General features: G+C 40.9%; 1 protein-coding gene across 1 annotated transcript in view; it reads left to right on the top strand.

Moving 5' to 3' along the window:
- Positions 1–12,032, top strand: part of DNAlig4 (DNA ligase 4) — an 87,835-nt gene that overhangs the window by 35,034 nt on the left and 40,769 nt on the right. Inside the window, exon 18 of the mRNA XM_067090639.1 lies at positions 1,872–2,029. Within this exon, the coding sequence (XP_066946740.1) occupies positions 1,872–2,029 (158 nt within the window). The remainder of the gene's footprint in view (positions 1–1,871; positions 2,030–12,032) is intronic.

Below are 12,032 nucleotides of genomic sequence, written 5' to 3'. Positions count from 1 at the left end.
TTACGCTGTGTGTAAGTTTTAGGTAAATAAAAGGATATCTGGGTGTACATTTGCAACTGAAAAGTGTTTTAATAATTTACTGTATGCGAATTACACTGTTAATATTCGAAATAGGATATTTTTATTATTGTTGAATGTAAGCTGCCTTTTCGGGGTGGCGAATGGAACAGCCAGACGCAGTGGCGGGAAAATTGCTTCTCTCACTCTTCACTACGGCAAGATGTCAACCTTCATTTCTTACAGTGTGTTCCAGACAACACAGAAGAGTGAGGTCGATAGGCACTGTGATTTGTTGGTCCAGATGGTACATGTGTGGGCCACTGCCAGTTTTCCATTTAGTACACCCCTGTTGTGGGGTAGTGCCATCAGCGCACCTCATGCAGTACACTGTAGGCATTACTTTAGGTAATTTGCAGTGTCCCTTTGGTCCCTAGCTGCATTCCTTTTCATTCCTTTTATTGTACCTCTATTCATATTCTCTTTCTTCCACCCTCTCCCAACAATTGATTCATAGTGCAACTGCAAGGTTTTCCTCCAGTTACATCTTTCAGACCTTTTTATTGTGAGTTTCTGTTTCAGCACTTGGCCTTTAGCCTAAATCCTATATTCTATCTATCCATTCAGCACACAAAAGCTGCATGGTCTGAAGACCAGGAATGTAGGGCCTAAATGAGTACCGTATTTGACGGCGTAGAAGACGCACTTTTTTAACAAAAAAATGGCCTAAAAAATCCCCCTGCGTCCTATGTACATAATGTAGGCTCAAAATTTAAGAATTTTGGCCGAAATTATACATGAAACGTCACGTAGATGTTGTAGCCTAGCCTAACATTCGGTGTTATCCTAATAACCTATTAAAAAACAACAAAGTTTATTATAATTATTTATCATTATCACACTTACCATCACCACAATTACTACTACTAGTATTATAATCAATATCTACGTTGTTATTATTGATATTTTCATTAAAATGTGTTAATATCGTTATCGTCGTCTACAGCGGATCGCCGCATTCCACATTTACAGACTTACAGTACGTGTGCTGCCACCTATTGGTGATTATCTCGAGAGCTTTAAGGATAACAAGGCTTTGTTCAGTTGGTAGTTGGCAATTCCTGCTAACATTCTCTTTACGCATAACAACATGGCTTCGATCAATTGGTGGTTGACAATTCCTGCTACCATTCTCTTTAGGCATAATAACAAGGCTTCGTTGAGTTGATACTTCGTAACTCGTGCTAGCATTCTCTTTTAAGAATAATAACATGGCTTTGTTCAGTTGCTCACGAGACTCGAGCCGTTACATAGGAAACATTTTTATTTATTGGATTTTACCCTTGATTGCATACTTTTATAATATATAATGGATATATATAACATATATTACCGTAGGTAACATCTTTATTAATGTTTTTGTTGATTCTGCCGGTAAGAAACAATGTTTACAAATGAATGTGTTGCAATCTATTGGTAAACCTATGAGGTAGCTTTCAGCAGCAGACGAAACATTCGATCGTAGTAAATGGCTGATTGTATAATACATATTTTGATAAATATAAATATGGTAAATAACTTCTTTATTAATGTTTTTGTTGATTCTGTTGGTAAGAAACAATATGCATATGATAACCTAATACTACAGTTTTACTTACCAAAATCATATGAGCATAGGCTAGAAACCTTATTTTTTTTTCCCCTCAATGTCCTGCTGAAATTGGGGTGCGTCCTATGCAGACATGCGTCTTATAAGCCATCAAATACGGTAATTGGTTTGTTAAAAAAATCAGCATGTAATTTTTTTTAAAGTAAATGTTATTTCTCATGGCTTTTTAAAGCACACTTTCTCTGTAGGAATGTGTTGATTTCAGGAATGGTTTTGACTTTACTGACAACTTTGGTGCTGACCCAAAATCTGGAATTTTTACGCCTTACTTACATGGATTGTTTCTTCCAAGTGTTAGAGATGTTATCTTGGATGGGGAAGTAGTTTCTTGGAGTAAAACTCATAAATCAATTATCAGTAAAGGTAAGTTGCTGGAACTGTTTGTTCTTTTGTCAAAATTTTATTGCATGGTAGACAGAGTTATACTTTATGTCATAAATGTATTTTAATAATAATAATAATAATATATATAATAATAATAATTGGACCACAGGGGTAGTCAAATGTGAATTGATTAGTTGGAATAAAAAGTATTTTAAGTATCATTTCGCACCTTTTGAATCCAGTCATCATATGGATCTTCAGTATCCAGTGTATTTAAGCTCTGCTGGAAATTGCATCTTGATCTGAATGAAATCTAATTTTTTGTTATATACCTGTTTTATATATGTAACTTAACAAGTAATTACATAGCTATTAGTTTCTGCTTTAACAGCATCTTTAGATTTGAAAATTCGCGGTAGCGCTCTTTTGTTTTGGTGCAGGTAAGTGCCCTGCCCACTTCCAGGGAAGTATAGCTACACCATAGTTAAAGAGCTCAGTTCCTTTCTGCCGCTCAATGACCGTACATCGGTTGTTCAGCAGCTTTGTTTTGATGTTCAGGAGTATTCACCAGATGGTTTTGATTGATAATAAGGGATTTGGTGAAGAATTCTGTACTTAAGTAGCCTCTGCACTATATTTTCTTAGCTTAGATAAGCTTAGCTTAGACTTTTGTGAATTTTTTGGCTTATTATGTCAGACTCGAGTGTGCCTACTAACTGGTATTGTAACAAAGGCTGCAGTACTAGGTTGACTTCTTCTGAATATGACGATCACTCAGTATGTACTCGTTGCCGAGGGCAAATTTGTTCTCCTGACTTGACGTGCGAAGAATGGAGACTGGGACGAAGTTAAATAGAGAATTTTAACTGCCCATTTAAATAAGCTAGAGAAGGCTAGACATAGAAAGGCAGCTGCTAGAGCCGAGGCTAGAGCTTCAGTGTCTTCCACTCCTAAACCAATCCTTTCGACACCTGTGACTACTCGCTTGCCTATTCCTACTTCTCTCGCACTTCCATCTACTCCATTACGTAGCTTCCACCCCTCTGAACCTAGTGCTGTTGCCAATCTCGAAGCCCGGGTCGACAAGAAATTTGAAGCATTAGTGAATACGGTTGCTCAGTTAGGAGTTTCAGTAAGAGTCCTTTTGGACAAGGCAAGTGGTGAACCCAGTGCAAGTGTTGTGTTAGTGGAGGGGGTGGCTTCTCGTCCCACCGATGCTCCTAGACAGAGGTCCCTGCCAAACTCCCCTGCACCTGGGAGGAGGCAAACCATAAGTCCAAGGGAGGTCGGTGGGGTTTGCCCACAAGTAGTTGCTCCCTCAACCAAACCTGTTGCTATTTCCCAGGTTTCAGTGGCTTCGCACTGGAAAGGTGTCCCAGTGGACCACACCTTATCTTCCAGTGGTTCTGATTCGAATGAATCTAAAGGACGCAGTTGTCATTTTCATGAATCCAACAGGGCTTTGAAGAGGCATGTTTTGGAGGATCAGAACCCCTCGATCCCTCGTAAGCACCAAAGGGACCAAGAGCCCTCTAGTAGCTGTTGGGATGATGGAGAGCTCCCAGTGGATACCAAGCTCCCAGTGGGTCACCCATTGACTCCCAAGCGCCAAGTGGCTCACAGACGTACAAAGGGAGCAGATCATCCCATGGGATCTGAGCTCCTATTAGCTCCTAAGCATTCAATAGGATCAGAGCGCCGAGTGGCTCCTGATCTCCCAGTGTCTTCTAGCTCTCGTGCAGTTTTAGTCAGAGCTTCCAAAGGTTCATCAGATTCGGATGTCCTGATAACAGCTGGTCAACCTGTTTTTGCACCCTCTGTTAAGTCCTAGATGCGAAGGCTGTACCTTCGCCTCCTGTCCCAGAGCACCCAAAGGCAACGTTAGTACCTTCGACTCAAGATTCTTCTCTACTTCCTATTCATCAGCGGTTGGACAATATCCTGGAACTTCTAAAGAAACCTTCATCTTCTCCTCAGAAACTAGAGGAAACTCAACAGGACTTGGTGCTTGATCCTGCTCATAGATTGGCTTTCGACCCGGCCAAGATATTGTTTTCTGCAGCAGAACTTGACCATTTAGTGAAGGTCTTCAAAATCTTCAGTTTCCTCGACTGGACGGTGGGTGCCCTGATGAAGAAAATCGAAGATTGCTCCTTGCTACAGGACAGTTTTGTAGCAGGTTGGCTCAGGGTTCTTTCTTGCTCCAATAAGGCTATTAGAGACAGGGCCCAAGAGTCAGCTGCTCTCTTTTCTATGGGCATGCTAAAGAAAAAAAAGAGTTGTGGTGCTCCTTCATGACCAAAGGAGTTACCCCTCCACAGAGATCCTCTCTTCTCTTTGCCCCTTTGGACAAGAGTAGCCTTTTCCCTTGAGCTACAGTAGAATGGGTGGCTACAGAGCTGCAAAAGAAAGCAACCCATGTCCTTCTAGAGCAATCGGCCAAGCGACCGAAGGATTTGGACCGTGCTGCCTCAGTGTCTTTCAACACTAGACCTTTCTCTCCCCTTCAACCACGACCCTTTCAGGTGGCAGAGGAAGACCACAAGCTTGCCCACACTCAAACCCTAGATCTGTCTGACCCATCACGAAGAAATCCTCCTCAAGACCTGCCTCTGGCAAGTGAGGATCCTGTCCTCCGTCTCCCAGTGGGCGCCAGATTCCTTCATTTTTGGAAACAATGGGAACCCAGATCACTGGAACCGTGGGTACTTCAAGTACTCAAAGAAGGTTATTTGATCCCCTTCAAAGAGAGACCTCCTTTGGCGTCTTATCCCATCACCTTAAAGGCGTGCTCAGAAGGCTCGGAGAGGTTTTTGGCCCTCTCAAAGGAGGTTACAGCTCTTCTTCAGAAAGGAGCGATAGAAGTGGTGGAAGACTTATCATCGGAGGGGTTTTACAACCACCTATTTGTAGTCCCCAAGAAGTGGGGGTGCTGGAGACCTGTCTTGGATGTAAGTGCTCTGAACTTCTTCGTCCAAACCACGAAGTTCAAGATGCAGACGAACAACTCAGTTCTCGCTGCGATTTGTCAAGGGGACTGGATGGTATCCATCAACATGAGACACACTTACTTCCATATCCTAATATACCGGGAGTCCAGTAAATACCTGGGGTTTGCATTCAGACAAGGTTTTCCAGTTTCGGGCTCTGTGCTTCGGGTTGTCCACAGCCCCTCGAGTCTTCACCAGAGTACTTGCCCCCTCTATCACAATGGCTTCACCTAATGGGTGTAAAAGTATGCCTATATCTGGACGACTGGCTCCTACGATCGTCATCCCAGAGGAAATGTATGCAGGACCTTCACAAAACTCTTCAGTTAGCCCAAAATTTGGGCATGCTAATCAGTCAAGAGAAATCCCAATTAGTCCCTTCTCGGTTGATAGTTTATCTAGGGATGAAGATAGACTTGGATTTTTTGGGCTTTTCTGTCTGATGAGAGAATTCAGTCGTGCACCCAGAAAATCCGTCGCTTCCAAAATCTACAGTCCTGCTCTGCCAACAATTGGATGAGCCTGTTGGGAACCCTCTCCTCCATCGAGATGTTCGTACCGCTAGTGAGACTACATGCAAGGCCTTTACAGTTCTTCCTAAAGGCCAATTGGAGCAAGAAGACTCGGCCAGACTCCTTTGTATTTCCCATCACACCGGAAATAAAGGAAGACCTTCAGGAGTGGCTCGAAGAAGGGAGATTTCTTGTAGGAAAATCTCTGCTTCAACCGAACCCGAGCCTAACACTGTTCTCTGACGCATCGGATCTAGGTTGGGGAGAATACTAGGACACTTGGAAGTAGCAGGAACATGGTCTCCACAAGAGAGAAGGTTACATATAAACCTGAAGGAACTCAAGGCAATTCACCTGGTGCTTCAGCATTTTGCTTCAGTGACTCACGACGCAGTGGTAGCAGTACATTCGGACAACACATCTGCTCTAGCGTATATTCAGAACCAGGGAGGAACACATTCCTTTTTCCTGTGCGAAGTAGCCAGAGCTGCTTCTTTGGGCTCACAGCAACAACACCCAGATCCTCACCTGCTTTGTTCAGGGCAAGTTGAATGTATTAGCGGATGAGGTCCTACCCACGGAATGGTCGCTGAATCCACAGACGTGCCTTGACCTGTGGAAACGGTGCGGAAAGGCGTTGGTAGACTTGTTTGCAACGTCCACGAATCATCGCCTTCCACTCTATCGTTCTCCTGCGCCGGACCCTCAAGCATGGGCAATGGATGTGATGCTCCAGGACTGGTCAGACCTGGAAGTGTACGCTTTTCCTCCATTCAGTTTAGTGAGGGAAGCCATAAACAGGTTCAGGAATTCCCACAATGCGTCGATTCTGGTGGCCCCCTTTTGGCCTCAAAATGATAGGTTTTTCAAGAGAGGTTGCAAATGCTATTGCTAGATGTAGACATGAATCTTCTTCCAAACTCTACCAAGTTAAGTGGGCAGTATTTCGCATATGGCATAAGAGACGTGCCATCTATTCTTCTGAAACATCTATAGCCCAACTAGCAGATTTCTTATTCTACCTGAGATCTTCTTGAGGTTTGTCAATGCCTACAATCAAGGGCTACAGATCTATGCTGAATTCAGTGTTTAAGCATAGAGATTTGGACCTTTCTTCAAACCCAGATATTTCAGACTTGATTAAGTCACTTGATACCACGAAACAGAACACTCAAACTCCGGTTTCTTGGAACCTAGATTTAGTACTGCATTGGTTGTCAGGCCCCCCCTTTTGAGCCACTTCACACTTCTTTTAGAGAATTATCCAAGAAGACTCTATTTTTGATTGCCTTAGCCACAGCAAGACAAGTCGGTGTCTCCCAAGGAGATGCCGTATGTGCGTACATCTTAGGGTTCTTAGCAAAGAACGAGAACCCTTGTAATCCAAGGCCTCATTCATTCTCTATTAAGAGTCTTACAGAATTGGTTGGACCTTTGGACCAAGAGAGAGTTTTATGCCCAGTGAGAGCATTAAAACATTACCTCTAAAGAACCAAGAAGATCAGAGGGGATTTTCATAACCTCTGGTGTTCAGTTAAGAATCCTTTGTGACCTCTCTCCAAGAATGCCCTCTCCTTTTTGAGAGATGTAATTATGGAATCTCACTTGGGGATCCAAGAAGATAATTTACCTTTGCTAAAGGTAAAGGCTCATGACGTGCGGGCAATGGCCACATCGTTGGCTTTTATGCACAATCTCTCTCTTTCTGCTATTATCCAAATGACTTATTGGAAGTGTCACATGGTCTTTTCCAACCATTATTTACATGCTGGTGAAACTATGTTCAAGGACTACAGTATGCTGGATCCGTTCACCGCGGCTGCCATGGCACTAGGGAATGAGGGGTAGGAGTAACGCTTCTATTTTCCTGTCTCTCCTGTTAAAGGTTGTTGACTTATTTAGGAAGCTTGGGGGTACTTCGTACCTGGAGTACCCTCCCCAATCTTTGTTTTTAATGGATGGATAGTGTTTTTTAATTGGTGTTCAGGTAACATATTTTTTATAGTTGTTTTTGGTTGGTGTATTTTGTTTCATGCCCAGGGCAAGGGCAATTGTTTTTGCTTAGCTTTGTCAGTCATAGGAGTACTCACTGACTACAAAGTTCCCACCAAAGTAGGGGCAACTCCTGACATTACCGGTCATGTCCCTACGGGTAGAGATGAGCTACAATTAAGATGCAGCATCTTCCTGCTCAAGCTCTATCCCCAGGTAAGGTTACAACAAGCATTAACACAATGCCAGCTGTTATCTATTTCAAATGCATTTCCATTTATAAATGTTTTTTGAGTAGTTCATGCCCATACTTCCCACTGCCTGTCAATGTGGGATTCAGCTATGTAATTACTTGGTAAGTTACATATATAAAAATTATGTTTTTATCATTTTATGTTTTTCCTGGCAATTTAGTTTGAAATATTCTCTGTGAGACAGGTAGCCACAATTTCAGATAATTTAGCCTTGTGATTCCGACTTCGTGGTGGCCAGGGAAACATAAAACAAGGGGAAAAAGGGGGAATTTCTTATGAGCGTAAGGCTCATACTACTGAGGAAAATATTACGTAAACACGTGGGCAAACTTGCAGGAGTGTATTTACATAAATAACATTAGTACGGGAAAAGAGGAATGCAAGTAGATTATTGATCCTGAAGGGGATTCCTACGTGATGAATGAAACTGGGGGGATTCCAGACACAGTCCAAGAAGCTTCCATGATATAGGGTCCCTCTGAAATAAGAGATATGCACATTATACGCCAGAAATGAAAATAGACAAAAGAATAATGAATTCAAAGCTGCACTGAGGGTGCCAAGGGGCTTCGATGAAGTAATAATGGCTTAGCACTGCCGACACTCGAGGAGCACGGACATTTGACTAGAGATTCGGGGATTACTGGCACTCAAATTAAGTAAATGTTACGAGGAAAAGCATGACTGAATGGATGTCTTCCAGCACTTTACCGTAAGGCAGATTTGGTTCCAGCGCAGAAAGCGGTCCGTGGATGACTTGCAATGTCCAAGGACGAGTTTTCTTCCACGTGGCAAGATGCAGAGCTTCAGTAAAGGGCAAGGCAATGGGAACTTCACGCTACGCCAAGCAAATGGAGTGGGTCATCGGTCCGGCCAGCATCCAAGGGAACACGTGGGTGGTGGCCGGAGTTCACAGAGGAAAAGTATACTTTGAAAGGCCACGTGGTTAGGAGCTAAGGGCATCGTTGGGCCAGGGCATGGCGGTGATTTGGGGTGTCGACTCTACTCCATCCCATCCAGCGCGCGTGTGAGACCAAACCTCGGTCTGGTTTCCGCTTTTATCTCCTCCTATGGGGCAGGGGCACGTCCAACGCATAGGGGGGTTGAGTCATGTTCAGCTGATACCCGTAGGGGTTTTTTTGCCTGAAAAGGACAACCAGACAGATTCACTTTTGCCTCGGACATCAGAAATTATCTACTTAAAGGGAGTTGCCTACAATCGGTTTTAATCCCTAGTATTCTGACCATGCGAAATATTGATCGGCAGGCAGTAAATGAAAACAAAAAAAAAAGGAGGAAGCAATTTGCTAGCGAGTTCTTGCTAATTATAATAATAATAAAATAAGGTTTTATATATACTTACCAAGTAATTACATGATCGGAGCCCTTCCTGCCTCCCTGCACATGGACATAGAGCATAAACAAACTGAGCTCTTTAACTGTGTTGTACCTGTACTTCCTTGGAAGTGGGCGGGGGACTTACCTTCACCAAAACAAAAGAGCGCTACCACAAATTTTCAAATCTAAAGCTGACATTAAAGTAGAAACTAATAGCTATGTAATTACTTGGTAAGTATATATAAAACCTTATTATAAAAATGTCATTTTTATCTGTATTTATCATTAGTTATTATTCGACATCGTACTGTACATTACAGTAATCTCTCTGCTGAACCTTATACAGTATATATATATATATATATATATATATATATATATATATATATATATATATATATATATATATATATATATATATATATATATATATATATATATATATATTATTTATATATACATAAAGGCAGTCCCGGTTATCGGCAGGCTTGGTTTTCGACAATCCGGTTTCACGGCGCTGGTCTAGCGCCGAAAATTGCCAATTTCTGTTATTGGCGCTGATAATTAGGTATTGGCGCTGATACATACCTAACAGAGGCACGGATAACTGAAATTAGTTGATTTTCGGTTATTGCCAACTTTTGATTATTGTCATGCCATCAGAACGGAACCCCGCTGATAACCGGGACTGCCTGTACAATATATATATATATATATATATATATATATATATATATATATATATATATATATATATATATATATATATATATATATATATATATATATATATATATATATATATATATATATATATGTATATATATATGTATATCAGAGGAAGACGGACGAAAACCACACATCACTAGGCTGTCTTATTTATTTTTAAACCAACGTTTCGTAATTTTGTACTTAATTACATCTTCAGGGCTGTGCACAAGAAAAGATAAAAACATAAAAACAGTTATAAGTACAGTCTTAGAATACGTTTAAAATGTTACAGTAAAATGAAATAAATAAGAATAAAAACACAACCAACCTAGAGGTGAAACAGTATGGAACTAAATGGAAAGAAGCCACCACAGTAAGGAGTTAAGCTAAATACAGTTGACCAGCGGATGTGTGAGTATTTAATGATGGTACAAGTTGTTTGATAAAATAACGACTCTAAGATTGTTAAGTCTTGAGGGTTGGCAGTATGACCGATGACGCTAAAATCTTTGTTCTCAATGTAGGTTTTACATTGTTTTGAATGGTTCCTGATGTTGGAGTGCTCTGGGTTTGAGATTCTGCTACCTGTGGAAACTAATTCCCGATGTGAATCAATGCGCACCTTAAGAAGCCTACTGGTGGATCCCACGTAAATCCCTGAAATACATTTAGGCAAGTATATTTGTAGATGACACCAGAGGACATATAAGGACACAGCTGATCCTTTACCTTAAACAAAGAGCCAATACTTAGAGGATTTTTGGGAATTAATTTGGCTGATATGGCTGGAAAATGTTCATGAATAATTTTCGTAAATCTTTTTTGAAAGGTTAAGTCACTGATATATGGAAAGGTTGCAAAGAAATTCATTTTTGTACTGTTAGGACTTCAGGTCTTTTAGAGAAATGCTTATTTAGTAACTGATTTAACTTTCTATATACTAACCTGGAAGGAAAACAGTTACCTCTAAAGAAGTTAACTAGAAATAAAATCTCATTATGAAAGGCATTCCAGTTAGATGTGAGGACCAGTGCTCTATTAAGAAGGGTAAAAATGGAATTAATCTTAAAATTAAAATAACAGCTGCTATAAAAAATTAGATCCGAGTCCTGTAAAAGTTTTCTTTCTAAAAATCGTGGTGTTAAAAGAATTATCTTGTCTATAAACTTGAACGTCCAGGAATGACAGGCAGTTGTTCTCCTCTTTTCTATAGTAAATTTCATGTTGGGTGTAAAGTATTCACGTAGTCAAGAAAGAGATCAGCCTCGTATTCACCCTTGAAGAGAAACGAACGTATCATCGACATACCTAGAATAAAAAAGAGGATGAAATCTTAGAGGGCATCGTCGAGCATGCGCTCCTCCAGGGAGCACATGAAGATGTTAGCGAACGTAGGGGCCAAGGGGAGAACCCATGGCCATGCCATCTACTTGTTTAAATAGTTTTCCATTAAAAACAAAGGCAGTTTCCAGCACTGCCAGTTCAAGGAGGGTCTTAAAAAGCGTGCGGTTAAAATGATTAAAAGTGGACTCAGGATCAGGAACAACTTGTTAAGAATCAGTTCAATGGTCTCACCAACTGGAATATTCGTAAACAGAGATTCGATGTCAAGGCTGGTCATGAATAAATCGGAATCCTGTAATAAAATAGACTCTTTAAACTGGAGGGAATTATTGAGAGAGTAACTGTTTTTGTTAACGGTTCAAGTATAGGAACGAGAAATTTAGCTAGTTTATAATTCGGTGTATTAAAAGAAGCTAAGATAGGCCTGAGTGGGAGACCTGGTTTATGAATTTTTGGGAGGCCATATAAAGTCCCGTAAGAAGAACCTGTGGAGTACAGTTCCTGATATGTAGTTTCATTAATAATATTTTCCTTTCTCAAGGACCTAAGGAAACGGTTAATTTTGTCTTGTGTTTTAAAAATATTAAGGTAGTCAGGAGTGCCAATCAGTTCGAATTTGTTCCTGTCGTTTAAAATACCTTCCATCTTGGACAAGTAATCGTGTTTATTCAGGATAACTGTTCCTTTACCTTTGTCGGGCCGTGTGACAACGATGTCCTTGTTGTTAGCGAGTCGTTTCAAGGTGTCGAAATCTTCTTTTCTGAAAAAAGGTGCCCATCGAGTCTTCAATTTCCTGAAAGTACTTTGGGATAATTATTATTAATGAAACTACATATCAGGAACTGTACTCCACAGGTTCTTCTTACGGGACTTTATATGGCCTCCCAAAAATTCATAAACC

The sequence above is a fragment of the Macrobrachium rosenbergii genome, chromosome 47 (assembly GCF_040412425.1).
Source record: "Macrobrachium rosenbergii isolate ZJJX-2024 chromosome 47, ASM4041242v1, whole genome shotgun sequence".
Taxonomy (NCBI): domain Eukaryota; kingdom Metazoa; phylum Arthropoda; class Malacostraca; order Decapoda; family Palaemonidae; genus Macrobrachium; species Macrobrachium rosenbergii.
Note: the sequence above shows the minus strand (reverse complement) of the source record. Positions and strands in the feature narration are given on the sequence as shown.